Source organism: Cricetulus griseus, chromosome 6, assembly GCF_003668045.3.
Source record: "Cricetulus griseus strain 17A/GY chromosome 6, alternate assembly CriGri-PICRH-1.0, whole genome shotgun sequence".
Classification (NCBI taxonomy): domain Eukaryota; kingdom Metazoa; phylum Chordata; class Mammalia; order Rodentia; family Cricetidae; genus Cricetulus; species Cricetulus griseus.
The window spans coordinates 45,040,113-45,053,148 of NC_048599.1; the positions used below are offsets into that span (position 1 = coordinate 45,040,113).

Consider the following 13,036-nt stretch of genomic DNA (forward strand, 5'->3'; position numbering starts at 1 on the left):
GCGTGCGTGCATGCGTGCGTGCGTGTGACTTACACAGCTAAAGACTGGTTGAGATTAAGAATCTCTTCATTCCAACATTTCTTCAGCAAATACTCAAATCCGAGTTGCTTGTAAATAAATGTCTTCTGAGAGCTGGGAAGGTGATTCCCAAACTCCCCTCAGTCCCCCAATGGCATTCTGCTAACAAGAGGTGCAGACGCCAAGCAAAGATAGGAAGTTATTTCCAGGTGGACCCTCTTTGCAGAGGGAAACCCATTCCTTTTTTGTTTTGTTTTGTTTTTCTAGCTGATGCCCATTCACATAAGCACTTTATTCCAAGCCAAGTGTAGCCTAGAAAATTCCAGCTTCCATTAGATCAAACCTCAAATACCTGCTTTGGAGTCTTACGCTTCCCTTTAGGCTCAGTGAAGTTATACCACTAGTGTACTGTCATATAACTCACAGAAAAAAAAATGAAGCATCATTTTGTATAAACAAATGCTTCAACTGCATGACATCTACCCGCTGCCTTCAAAGGGAAACCTTTAACTCGGATGCTTGGCACTAAGATCACACAGGATCAGCTCTGTGCACTGTCTTAAGTGTTAAAAGTTTTTTAAAGTACATTTTTAAGGGCTTGCACCTGCTCCCCCATACATATAGATGTACTGACACGTATTTGACTAAACTGACTGCAGCATGCCCAAGCAAGCAAGCAGAGCAGATTTTACAAGATAAGCAACCAAGTGTTTTCATGTCTCAGAGTGGCTAGAACACAAGATTGCCAGTCATCTTGCAGGGGAAAAGAATGTCTTTGAAAAAAATACACAGGGCACTGTTTCAGATGCCATGCAACACAGCTTCGCGTTCTGTTTCCTTCCATCTACATGCAGTTTTTGATCAAAGGGGCTACACTCAATTCAGCTTCTGTTAGTTCGCACTGAAAGAACAGCCAAAGGAATCTTGCTGCTGAAACTGTGGTCCTCTGGCACATGGAGTCTGGGTTTCACCTGGGAGTTCATTAGGAATTCAGGACCTCAGGCCCCACCCAGACCACTGGGGCAGGATTCATAAAGTAGTGTGACTCCATGGGGGTTGTATCCACATGAAGGTTTTATTTCCCTCCAGGCATTACTGATGACTGAGGTGCACGTTAAAATCTAACAAGGGCCCCGAAAGTTTAGGTAGAAGTTCACTTTGAAGTTTGTAGGGCAGGGAACTGGTCAGAAAATTCTGCCCTAGAGAATATTCATAAGGCTGTAATTTATGTCAGCAAGGTGAAGGAAAGAAGAAATGCAATTTGCCTGAGTAGAGAAGATGTGTGTACCTCCCCCTAGTCTCACTCTACGTGTTCTTTCTCCAGAAAAGGAATAGAGCCTGGGTATTCTGACTTCCTCATTTATACCCCCACTTTTTTTTTTAATTTAACCATTCTTTACTGCAAAGCTCTGTTCTTTGGCTTTTCAGTCGAAGGGGTGGGGGGTTATGGCATATTAGCACCCAGTGAATCAGTATCTCAACAGCAAGCCAACTGAATAGACATTAGCTAAGTGATTTGATACAGTTTTCATTGTGTAGATGGATTTTCTCCCTCCTAACTAAAATAGAGGAAAAACCTGAACCACTCAGGTTGTATAAAAATGACATAGCTCCATTTATTGTGTAACCTCTAAACCTTAATGGAAAAGAAAATGTCATCATCCACTTATGTAACATACATAATCTTCATATATGTATATGCATAAATTAAAACATATACACACTGTATATTCTATATACATAGGTATGTATATACATATACATCACATGGGACCTGCTGTCCTACAAGTAACTTTAGCCAAGAAAATCAGAACCAAGGCTAGGTGGTAGTTGTGCACGCCTTTAATCCCAGCACTTGGGAGGCAGAGGCAGGTGGATCTCTATGAGTTTTGTAAGTTTAAGGCCAGTCTGGTCTACAGAGTGAGTTCCAGGACAGCCAGGGCCATTACACAGAGAAACCCTGTCTTGGAAAAAACAAAAAGTAAAAGAAAAGAAAATCAGAACCAATGCAAAGGATGGACCTGTCAGAAGATAGAATCCTTGCCAAATACTCCCACTCCTATCTCAAGAATTTGGAGACACATGAAAAAACATGGTTCATTCTTTTTAAGATGCTAAGACTGTAGTTTGTTAACAGTACCCATGGCAAGAAACAGCAAAGAATGATTGAAGGACAAGGAGGACTTGACAAGCCATACTTGGTCTAATGGTTTCTACCAGTGCAAAAGGGACAGCAAAAGGGGTAAGGAAGAATGCTTTAAAAGATGACCAGATTATTCATTCAAACCAAGATCTCCAGAACCTCAAAACCTCTGAAGGTTAGTGTGCTCAAGGTCATCCAATGCTAATACCTGAGAAGGGTTTAATTAAAACAGCCCTTCCCATTGTGAGTACACTGCTCTCCGATTCCGTTCTAAGGCAGGGGTTGGGAATGGAGGCAAGAACTAGGCTTCAGCCATGAAGGACTACAGGAGGACACACATTCTAGAAACCGACTTGAAACGCTGCCAGTGAACAAGCACTGTGGATTCCCCAGTCTACAAACAGCCGCAAAGCCCTGCCTAGATTTCTCTTCCAACCTGAGCACGGAAGCTCTGCTGTTGCTCAGGGTTCATTTGACTTCACTGGGTTTGGGCAGCTAGCCAATTGGCAGATGTCTTTGCAGAAGCTGATCACAGACACTCTCTCTAATTTTTTTTGGCACTGTGGCCTCTGTTGTATGGTATATCATCCCTGGAACTTTACCTTGGGATCTGCAAGCTTTGCTTTGTTTTAGGCATTGGCTTTCCCTCACTATTTTTCCTGATCCTCTGAAAACCACTAACTCACCGGCAAGTCCTTTGGTACAAATGGGGCTTGCTTGGAATTCTCCAACCATTTAAGTCACCACCCCCCAACGTTTAAATCAGTCACTTCAGAAATGAAAATGCAAACTCGGGTAGACACTGTGAACACTTAGAAATGCACTATTTGCTCTCATGGGTTATATTTTATAGGATGAAATGCCAGAGTTTTTGATATTTATTATCGGAAACAGGTTTAACATTTGGAGAAATGTGTTCAAACACACATCTCTGGAAAGAAAAGTAAGCTGATAGGTCAGAGAACAGGGTGTAGGCAGAAGAAAACACGACATGCTCAATGTTGCTGTGTGCCTGGCAAATGTGGAAAATTGTGTGCTTTGGAGAATAAAGAGCTTGCTAATGGGGTAAACACAAAATACAAATCAATTTCCACTTCTTTATGAGGGCCACAAGATAATCAACTGTACATATATATGACCACAGTGTTAATAAAGAAGAAATATTATATTTTATTTAGTACTTTGGCCAGATCAGCCCCCTGGAAGGGATCATAGGTTTAGGAAAGAACAAGACACCATTATCATTTCCCGACATGGTCACAGTTTTCCTAATTATTTCCACTGGTCCTGCTTTATTCTTTCTGCAAGAAGAGCTTTTCTATCAGAGCAGTAATGTCTGGTTCTTATCCAAATATTCCCCCCTAATAAGAATGAAAGTTCTCACGGATTGGACAACCACTCTGCAACATTCCTGAGAATTGAATAATATAATAATCTTGAAAGTCAGCAGAGTGGATTATCCACTTTTTTTTTTTTTTTGGACTTGAACTTGTGAACTTAACAGTAGTGCTGCAAAAAACAAAAAGCAAATGTGCAAGCACTTTGCCCAGTAACCTTCCATGTAGACTTCGCATCTTAAATACACACAACTGAAAAACAACTACAATTTTTTGGAAAATTATATACAAACCCAATATTTCTTTTGATTACATATAAATACAAATTAACTATTTTTTCCTAAAAAGTGGTTATAATAGTAAATAAATACAAAATAACTCTGACCATTATACTTCATGTGCTGGAGTTGAACCCATATAAAATGTACAACTAAATACATTTTAAATCTTTAAGGAATAACTCTCTGATTAAAATATTTGTTTTCCCAACTTCTTTTCGTAGATATAAATATATTTTCAAAATAGCTGTGTTTTTTTCCATTCCATTCCATAAATAAAGTCTTCATTGGGAAATATTAAAGTGTCAGCTGGTTTATAGGGGGGGAGAGTAGGGTTTATTCTTTTTCTAAAATATATATTTATTTATTTATTTATTTTTGCTGTGCTAACGACACCCACAACCCTCCACAACCATGTCCTGATAGTTTTTTAGCACGACCTTTTCATTCTCATCTAGGTACAACATGGAGATTGCGCTGAGCTCTGTGGGAACACAACATGCCTTCGGGATCTTGGAATTCACAGAGTTTACCAGCGTCTGCACTATGGCATGGTTAGTGGAGTTCAGGTGATCAGCCAGGGGAAAAGGACATTCCCCATGGCAGTAAAAGGCATGATAGCCTGGTGGGGCCACAATCCAGTCATTCCACCCCACATCGCTGAAGTCCACATACAAAGGGTGTCTCCTGCAGCTGGACTTGAGGCGCTTCCGCTGTTTGTGTTTGGCTTGACGCTTTTCTCTTCTATGGAGTGGATGTCCTTTTCCATCGTGGCCAAAAGTCACTAGCAATGGCCTTATCTGTGACCAGCTGTGTTCATCTTGGTGCAAAGACCTGCTAATCCTCACATGTCTCTTGGAGACACCTGGCTTCTCCTCTAAATGGGCCACTTCCACCACAAACCCGTGGTTGGTGTGTCCCTGTGCAGTCCATCGCATCACAGCTGGGGTGACATCAAAGCTCTCCCACTGACTTGTGTTCTGATTCACTAACCTGGTGTCCAATAGTCTGGTCACAGGAAATTTCAAGCTGGCTGCTGCAGGCTTTATAATTTCATAAATATTAATTCGGTGCTGGAAACTACTGTTTCCCAAAGTTTCCTGTATCTGTTCCCGAAAAATCTGCAGTTCTGCAGACGTGATGAACTCTTCAGTGGGGACAGAACTTAAGTTGAAGAAGAAGCGACGGGACGTTTTCCCACTCATTTCTGGTAGATCTTCTACGGCTTCTAGTTTGATTAGAGTGGAGAGAAAAAGAGAAAGCATTCAGTAAGAGAGCCAATGGTAATTTACTTCCTTATGAGAGATTTAAAACCTCAATGCACAGTGTGAGTCAAACTACATAAAAGTTTGCAACCAGAAAGTAAAAATGTCAGGGTTAGAGGTATAGTGTCTGCCTCCTTTCCTTGGCCCTGGGTTTAATGCTCCACACTATAAAAGAAATAAAAATATGTCATCTCGAAAGTGAAATGATGTCTCATTTTCCCTTTTCTGTATGATCACATTAACTTTGCAATTGCTATGCTTTTAATCCAATGTATGAGCATAGCTTCTAGGTAGCTACTCAGGGAGGAAATAGTGAAACACTTCTTTGGAATTCACAGACTTTAAGGGGGAAAGAAGTCAGCACTATAGTTAGTAGAGGGCTAATGACTGAGGGGTTGAAGAAATCATTGCATTTCTTAACTAAGAAAGCGAGCTTTAATGTCAATCCTTTAAGCGGCTTTTGAAGACATTACTCTACAATTTAGATGATTTACAAATCTCAATATACAGATTTCGGTCTCTTAATTAAAGACTCTGAAACACAACATCAATGATGACATTTTTGCAAAGCACACCCTACTATTTTGCCCAGAACTCTAGAGACAAAGGTATGGGTGGCACTAGGCCACTGTAGTAATTAACGATAAAGAAGTTCAGGAGAAATGGCTGCCTACTGCCTGTTCTCTCCTCTCTATCTCATCCTCATTCAAAATAAGCCCTGTGCCAGTGCAGCAGTTCCCAGACTCTGGCCTGCACATCAGTTGTTCTGGGAGGGGCCTGTGAGCCTGTATTTCCATTAAGCTCTTAGGTAAGAGACGCTGCAAGCATATGGACCACACTTTAGTGTCACGGTTTTAAAGGATGTTTTCCACATTCAAGGGTATATTGACAAAGGAGTAGATTTCTAAAGCACCTTTTGTAGAAGAGGCCTTAATGTTAGCCAAGGAGTAAGGATTCAGGCTACCATCAGTCAGCCAGGGACTCAAACAGGTGAGTCTTTTAAAGCTCTTCTACTTTGACATGAAGAATACCAGGCCTGCTGGGTATCATGCATAGTCCTTTTGCACCTGCTTGCCAATAAGTTCTTGGTGATATCTTTGAGGACCCATTTATGTTCTGAACTCCACTATCAGCTAGTGGTACTTTAGGGCAGGGTCATTCCTAGAAAGGACGGAAGGACTACATTTAGCTTCTTTTGTAAAAACCCATTTTCATTGCCATTCTTGGGTCCCCTAATGTTTCTGCCTAAGGCACTTCTTCAATAGAAAAAGTAAAACAATGGCAACAATCCCCCAAACCCTAATCACACCAAATCATACTGACTTCTCCTGGCATTGGCACAGAGAGGCACATATCACTTCCTTTAAAGACAGAATATAAAGGCCAATTACCCAGGGCCTCCCACAAATAGCTACATCAGTCAACAACAGAAAAATACAATGGCAACAAAATCTCTGAATCCCAATTCACAAAGAAGGAAAAAGCGACAATCATAAGTACACATGAATTCGTACAGATACATACGACAAGAGGACAAAAGCAAAGGGGCAATCTCCAAGATACATATGGAGACAAGTCACTGAAATAACACAGAATACTATCTGTCTAAGAAAAAAGCCAACATTGCCATCTTCCAACTGGAAGCATAGAAACAGCCATTTCCTGTGGTCTGTTACTCTGGGAGGTAAGAAGTATCTGCAAGACAGAATAAGTGGCCTTCACAAAGGAGAACAATGCACTACCCAATACTAATGACAAGGGAAAGATCTATCTCCAATCTTCCAACAGCATTTCTATTAGCTTAGTCCTTAGAAGACTCCATTCTGTCCTTCCCATCAATGTATCTACTGTGACTGTTACAGAAGTCAAGAATTCAAAGAAAATCTCAACACAGGAGGCTAACTGCCTAGGTAGGGTCACGGCACACAACACATTTTCTCCTTTAAGGGATAAGTTGCAACCTCCTCTTTAGGGAGGGAAATTGAAAATCTCTTTTAAATAAAGTAAATTATAGGAAAAGTCCTCTACAAATTATCACAGCAAGCCTGGAGTTCTGGAAATACAGAGTAGGCAATGTACACCTTTTGGAGGCTGAAATAGCTGTTAATTCTCTGAAACATCCCTTGTTGAATCAGCTGAACTTGCTAAGTGATTTTTGAGATTCTTACCTGTCTCCAACCTGAGTATAAGGCTCCTAGTTCTTAATCAAATGGAAGGAATGGTTGGCTACAAAAATGTTAAAAAAAAGAAAACCGGAAAAAAGGAAGAAATGGGGCAACCATACCATTCCTTTTTTTTTTTTTTTTTCCCTAGGAACAAAGCCCAGATTTACTGTTTCACACTATGCTGATTATTGATCTACCTCAAAATAATTTGGCTGGGGCCACTCCCTAGAAAAAGGGAACATTAAATAGAACATTAAAATGTCACCATAAAACATTAGCTACTGTGTTGAATGCTCTTTCTTTCCTTATTTGTTTATCTATCCACCAATCTCTCTATATCTCTCTATATCTATCTATCTATCCATCCATCCATCTATCTATTTTATCCAAGTCTGGTGCCATCATCTTTCTATGAAGTATCTCACAACAAGCTCATTAGAGGAGAACCATGACTATTTCCATTTTGTGAATGAAACACCTAGGAATTCAGAGAGGTTATGTGGTTTCCCTTAGGTCACAGAACTGTTACCTTGAGTCTACTGACAATGCCCAAATTCTAGCCTTTGCAAAGCATTATCTAACATAGGAGAGAAATCATATCCTAAGTAATTGGTACCTGATACCACAGTAACTGCAGAGTGAGTTTTGTCCCAAGGATCAAAACATATTGCCCTCTGGACATGTAGACAGAGCTAAATGAACAGAAAAGTGAAGTGACACAGTCAAATGGGACACACAGACATTGTTTGGAACCTGTTCTCTGTGGCTACTTGTTTGCCCTAAACTAGAGTGAGTTTTATTTCAAAAGTTATCATTAAGCTTGGACGATTTTGCAACCCATTTGGACAGAAAACATTCCCCCATCTAAACAACAACAAAGCCTGAGGCTGCTCCAGATCAGCAGCTGCATCTCACACACTCCTGCAACAAGATGCTAGGGGCTTTGGGCCTCACTTGACTTTCTCCAAGAAAAAGTAAATGACACACCAAAGAGACAAAAAAAAAAAGTTAAAGTACACAGAATAAAGTTTTAATTTTTAAGGCAACAAAGAGAGTGGTGGGAAACAAAAGCAGGGGCTGGTGGTTGCCACTAACACCCCCCTTCTGCTCCCCCAGCACAACACTTTCAGGAGGACTGTTCCTGAAGATCCAAGAGTGGTTCTCTAAAGACTAGGTGAAATACCCCAAGGGCACAAGGACAAAAGCAGTCTGGAGAGAAGGAGTCAAGAGGGGTCCAAAGGACCCATTGACAAACAAGAGGCATTGAAAACCTCAGGGGCAAGGAACATCTGCAAACTGAGCAACTGTTTTCCCCACAGGGTCTTTGTAATCACACTGAAACAGCTAGAGGTAGGTAGGAGCATTCCTGGGTGTCTATTCCAGACCCATACTGGAATTTAGGAGCATGCTTTCACCACAAGGCAGAATTACACCTGGAAGTGTCCTAGTCCTAGTACATTTTCTGTGTAGTTACACTCATGACAAGATTTCTCCCTCTTTAAAAACTTTAGGCACAGACTGTCAGAAGGGCAAGAGTGAGATCCTTCTGTATATGATCTGCTGGGAAAGCAGAGGTCTCCTTAGGGCCAATTTCAAACTGTTTTCAATGGCAGCCAGTTGGGGAAGGTCTTTGGTGACCTGGGGTGGAGGGGATTCAGCAAAGCCATGCTCTCCAGGATAAAATCCATGATAGAAAGGACTTAATGTTTAACAGGAGGCTCTGTCTAGAAGCATCTACCACTGGGTGAAAGGCTATCATAGCATATCTTGTCTCATCATGTCACCCAACCATCTTATACAACAATTCTTGAATAGGGTCCTTAAGGTTCTTTACCAACTGTGTGTCTATTAATGTGTATGAATTCCCTTCTGATCTTGAGCCAGCAGCCTTATCCCATGGTTTATTAACATTTTTTTAGTGGTACAAGGATGCTTATAAAAATCAAACTCTAGGTTACTCAACAATGAACAGTCTTCCAAAATGCCATGTGTACCTGATGATAATAGTAAAGAAATGGCTTTCCTGAAATTTACAGTAAAAATTCCATCTAATTACATGAATATATAAAATTAGTACAAGTTTATTTTTAGAAAGTTGATAATTTCTATACAGTTTTACACATGAAAACCACTTTTAATGATATAAATTTTTGTTATGAACTCAAGCACACCAAGTTAAAATAATACAGAGAGACAATGCTTTGCCTGTGTTTTTATCAAGCCATTTCCAAGGGAAGAGTGTGAAGATGAAAATTTTACTGATGTAACTTCGTTCAATTGTATTTTTGTGCTTTAATTGACTTAATGATCCTTTTTAGCTTAGTTTAAACAAAGATAAAGTACATACTTGCTTTTTACAAATAAATGATTTTTGTGCTAGAAAAGGGCAGTAAATAAATAAATACACAAACATATGGGTTTTCATGCTAAACCTCCAGAGGCAGCAGGGAAAACAGCTGTGCTTTTTTTTCTTTTTCTTTTTCTTTTTTTTCTTTCTACAGAAACTTTCCAATCACTATCAACTGGGAGAGATTAGTTTAGGGCAGAATCACCTCAGGGTGGTGGGGACAGAGTGAACACACCAGAGTCTTCCTGCTGTCAGTGGGCAGATCCTGGAGACCAGGATGGGCTCACACTATCTTTCTTAAAGCTGAGGTTTGCTCTCAGAAAGCACCTCAGAAATCCATTTGAAAGAAAGAGTCATAATGAGTGACTGCCTGGAGGAGGAAGACACATCTCTTGCTATGTGACCTGTCGGTAGGACCTTTTCCTATTAGCAACCAGACTTCTCAAAGTTTAAGCCTCCCCATATGGGGGGTGAGGTTCGACTGCTGCCATTTCTGAGCATAAATTTTTCACTTGAATTTATCATCTCAGCAAGGCAACACAAAATTTTAAAAAGGGAACTTCATCCCTAGCTCCCTACTATTCTATAAATTGCAGCTTACTGACAGACAACTCTACATTCTTCTAGAACTTGAAGGAACTGATATTCTATTTAGAATACATTAAGCCAAAAGAACATTTAAAGCGACACGGAATTGAGCTGGGGCATGATTTTTAACTAAGTGCTCTAAGAACTTCAGTGCAAGAGACTTCAGTAGGCCTCTAAGACATTTCAACCCCCCTAAATGTCTTCCTGATGAAATAAACAGAAATACCCTACCTTGGGAAGCCATATTCATAAAAAAACAATCAAACAAACAAACAAAAAACAACCCACTGCCTTGCATAGGAAGGTAGCAGCCAGTAGCAGAAGCAGCTTTTATCTGAAGGCTTGTCCTGTCTCCCTCCACTCAAAGACTAAGATTTAAACACAAGAAGGGAAGGTCGGTCATTGTGGAAACAATAAGATTGATTGTGAAATTGATATCCCATGGGGATTAGATAGGGATTCAAAATCTTTCAAACTAGGCCCAAATCAACAGTAATTTTGAATGCTTTGGGGTCCTGGGCTTTAATTTGTTAATACTGCCCCTGAACATTCTGCCCTTGACTCTGTCTTGCCTGAAACTCCAGGGTGAATACAGGACACAGACTTGAGCTTTCAAACAGATTTAAAGAATCCCCAACTGTCAGCCTTCTCCTGTGGAGTTCTCGCATGCATGCACGTTTAGCTGACTGGGGACTAGCCAGCCTTTTACCCTGTTCCCCATCACTCCTTTTCCCTCCAGTTCTTGGAGGAGGAGTCTGTCTTCTGGCTACCTGCCAGGAAAGGGTGCGGACTCACCAGTGGGGAATCCCTGGCTCCGGGCCACAGAGGGGACGGTACAGAAGCAGAGGGGCCGTCCGCTGTGCTAGCGGAGGCCCGGGCTGCCCGCCGAGTCCCCGCCCGCCGTCCCCGCCCCGCCGCCCCGCCACCCGCTCACCTTCGTGGTGGAAGCTGCGCACGGTGTTGGCGCGGCTGGCTGCCCTCTCCAGCCGGTGGTCGGGGGCGGGTGCTCCTGGCTGACCCGAATGCCGGCGGTACAAGTCCAGCATGTAGGGGGGTACCACGGCGTCCTTGCTGGGGGTGGGTCTCTGCTTCAGGCCGAACATGCTGAGCAGCCTCAACTCAAACTCGCTGAGGACGTCGTCCGAAGGCCGGGACAAGGGGCGGCCGGATGCCGCGGCGAACTTCTTGCGGCCCAGCTCGGGAATGAGGCCGGCCGCGCCGCCCAGGAGGACCTGGGGAAGCAGCAACACTAGAAGACAGCGGGTCCCGGCCACCATGGTCGACCTGCGGACAGGGCCGACGTGAGTCACCCACGTTCCCCGCCCAGTCCTTCGCCCGCCCCCGCGGCCCCGGCTCCCACAGGGCTCGCTGGCCTTCTCCGGGATGCCTTCCTGGCATGTCATGCTGGAGAACTACAGCCTGGATGATCAAGAGGATGGAGGACCCCAAACCCCTGTGCTCTTTCCTCCTCTCATCCCATTCTTTGCCTACATCGGACTTCTCACTTGGGGCTTGGTCTTCACTCCCAATAAAAACCAGTGGCCACCAGTCACCTTTTCTTGTGACACTGGCTAGGTAGGTGGTGTTTGGAAGCTGGGAAGCCACCGGTTGGTCTGATACACTGCGTCTCTTACAAAACTATACTGTGCAGCGCTCATTTGCACATAAACAGACACAAATGCACATGTGACTTCCTTAGAGGCGCTGTATAGAACTTCCTGGTACACGAATATATCTAACTCGTAGATTCGGTAAGCGCTAAACTCAAGATTACAATTTATGACGCCACTTGCAAGTTGTGGCCCACGCCCCTAACCTCAGGGTTGACCCACTGGCCTCTCTGCCCTCTGTCCTAGACCCCAGTTCAGTCAAGGAACCCATGCACCTTCCCGCAATTATGTAAATGGTAGTTTCTATGAACGCACGTGTAAACTATGACGCATCCTCACAGTAAACACACACGGAGAACCCCAACTTTTAAGTACCTTCCTCAGTGGACCTAGTTCTTAGGACAGACTCCAGGTCTCAGGATTAATTTAAGGACTAGTCAGGGTATCTCCAAAGCCCAGAGTACTGGTCTGCAACTAACGGATGAAATCCACTGTTTTCTGTGACTCTTTCCTTTTCTTTTTCTTTTTCTTTTTCTTTTTCTTTTTCTTTTTTTTTTTAGCTTGGTAAAGCCATTAAGTCTTTAACAGCCCTAATAATATACCGAAAATTGGGGTAAGATCGGGCCGGCGGAAGAGCGCAGGCCAGGTGGGCAAGACAGAAGGGTCTGGGGTTTGGGATGCCTGACCCCTCTAGCGCTTGGCTGCACGTGCACTGGCAGAGGGTCTGTTTATGTCCACTCGACCCGTGGCGCTCAGCGCCGCATGGCAGGAGCGCGGTGTCACCCATCAGCCCCGGTCCCGGCCCGTGTCCTCTACCTTTAGGAGACCGCAGTCCGTCTAAGAAGCACTCGGGGGCACGTCCATTGAGAGAGTCTCCACATGGAAAAAGCTCTGTCCGAGGGACCTGCAGCAGGGACCGGGCTTCTGTTGTCTTTCTTCGCCTTCTCCCCTTTCTCTGGGTGTCAGCCTCTTCGTCCCTCTCCCCGTGGGGAACGGTGTCCTGGGGTGGACCCGGGAAGTGACGGTGCTGGAGGCAGCAAGACTGGATCCGCCAGGCGAGGAGACCGGCGCGAAGTGGGGAGCCCAAGTCACTCTCCCGGCAAGTTCAAGAAGTCTCCAGCCAAGTGCTGACACACAGCCTCAAGCAGGGGGAGGAGTGCGGGGCAGGGAAGGGAAGGCAGAGGCAAGGCTGCCGCTGTCGTCGTCCTCAGGGACCAGCGCTGGTGGGGCGCGGGGACGGTTCTGGGACTCGCCGGGCGAGGGTCGGACGCTCCGCGCTAGCTCG

At 43.6% G+C, this 13,036-nt stretch overlaps 1 protein-coding gene across 2 annotated transcripts; it reads right to left on the reverse strand.

Annotated features, from left to right (window-relative positions):
- Positions 1 to 3,307: 3,307 nt before the first annotated feature.
- Positions 3,308 to 12,701, reverse strand: Bmp2 (bone morphogenetic protein 2). Of its 2 annotated transcripts, XM_027421697.2 has the most exons (3): positions 12,568 to 12,701; positions 11,076 to 11,425; positions 3,308 to 5,004 (listed from the first exon to the last, which is right to left on the reverse strand). In XM_027421697.2, the coding sequence occupies exons 2-3, from the start codon at positions 11,416 to 11,418 to the stop codon at positions 4,163 to 4,165; spliced, it is 1,185 nt and encodes a 394-aa protein (XP_027277498.1). In that variant the 5' UTR covers positions 11,419 to 11,425; positions 12,568 to 12,701; the 3' UTR covers positions 3,308 to 4,162. The 2 variants fall into 2 exon arrangements, with proteins under 2 accessions (XP_027277498.1, XP_035302617.1); XM_035446726.1 differs by lacking the exon at positions 12,568 to 12,701 and having other exon boundaries at positions 11,076 to 11,444.
- Positions 12,702 to 13,036: the final 335 nt, after the last annotated feature.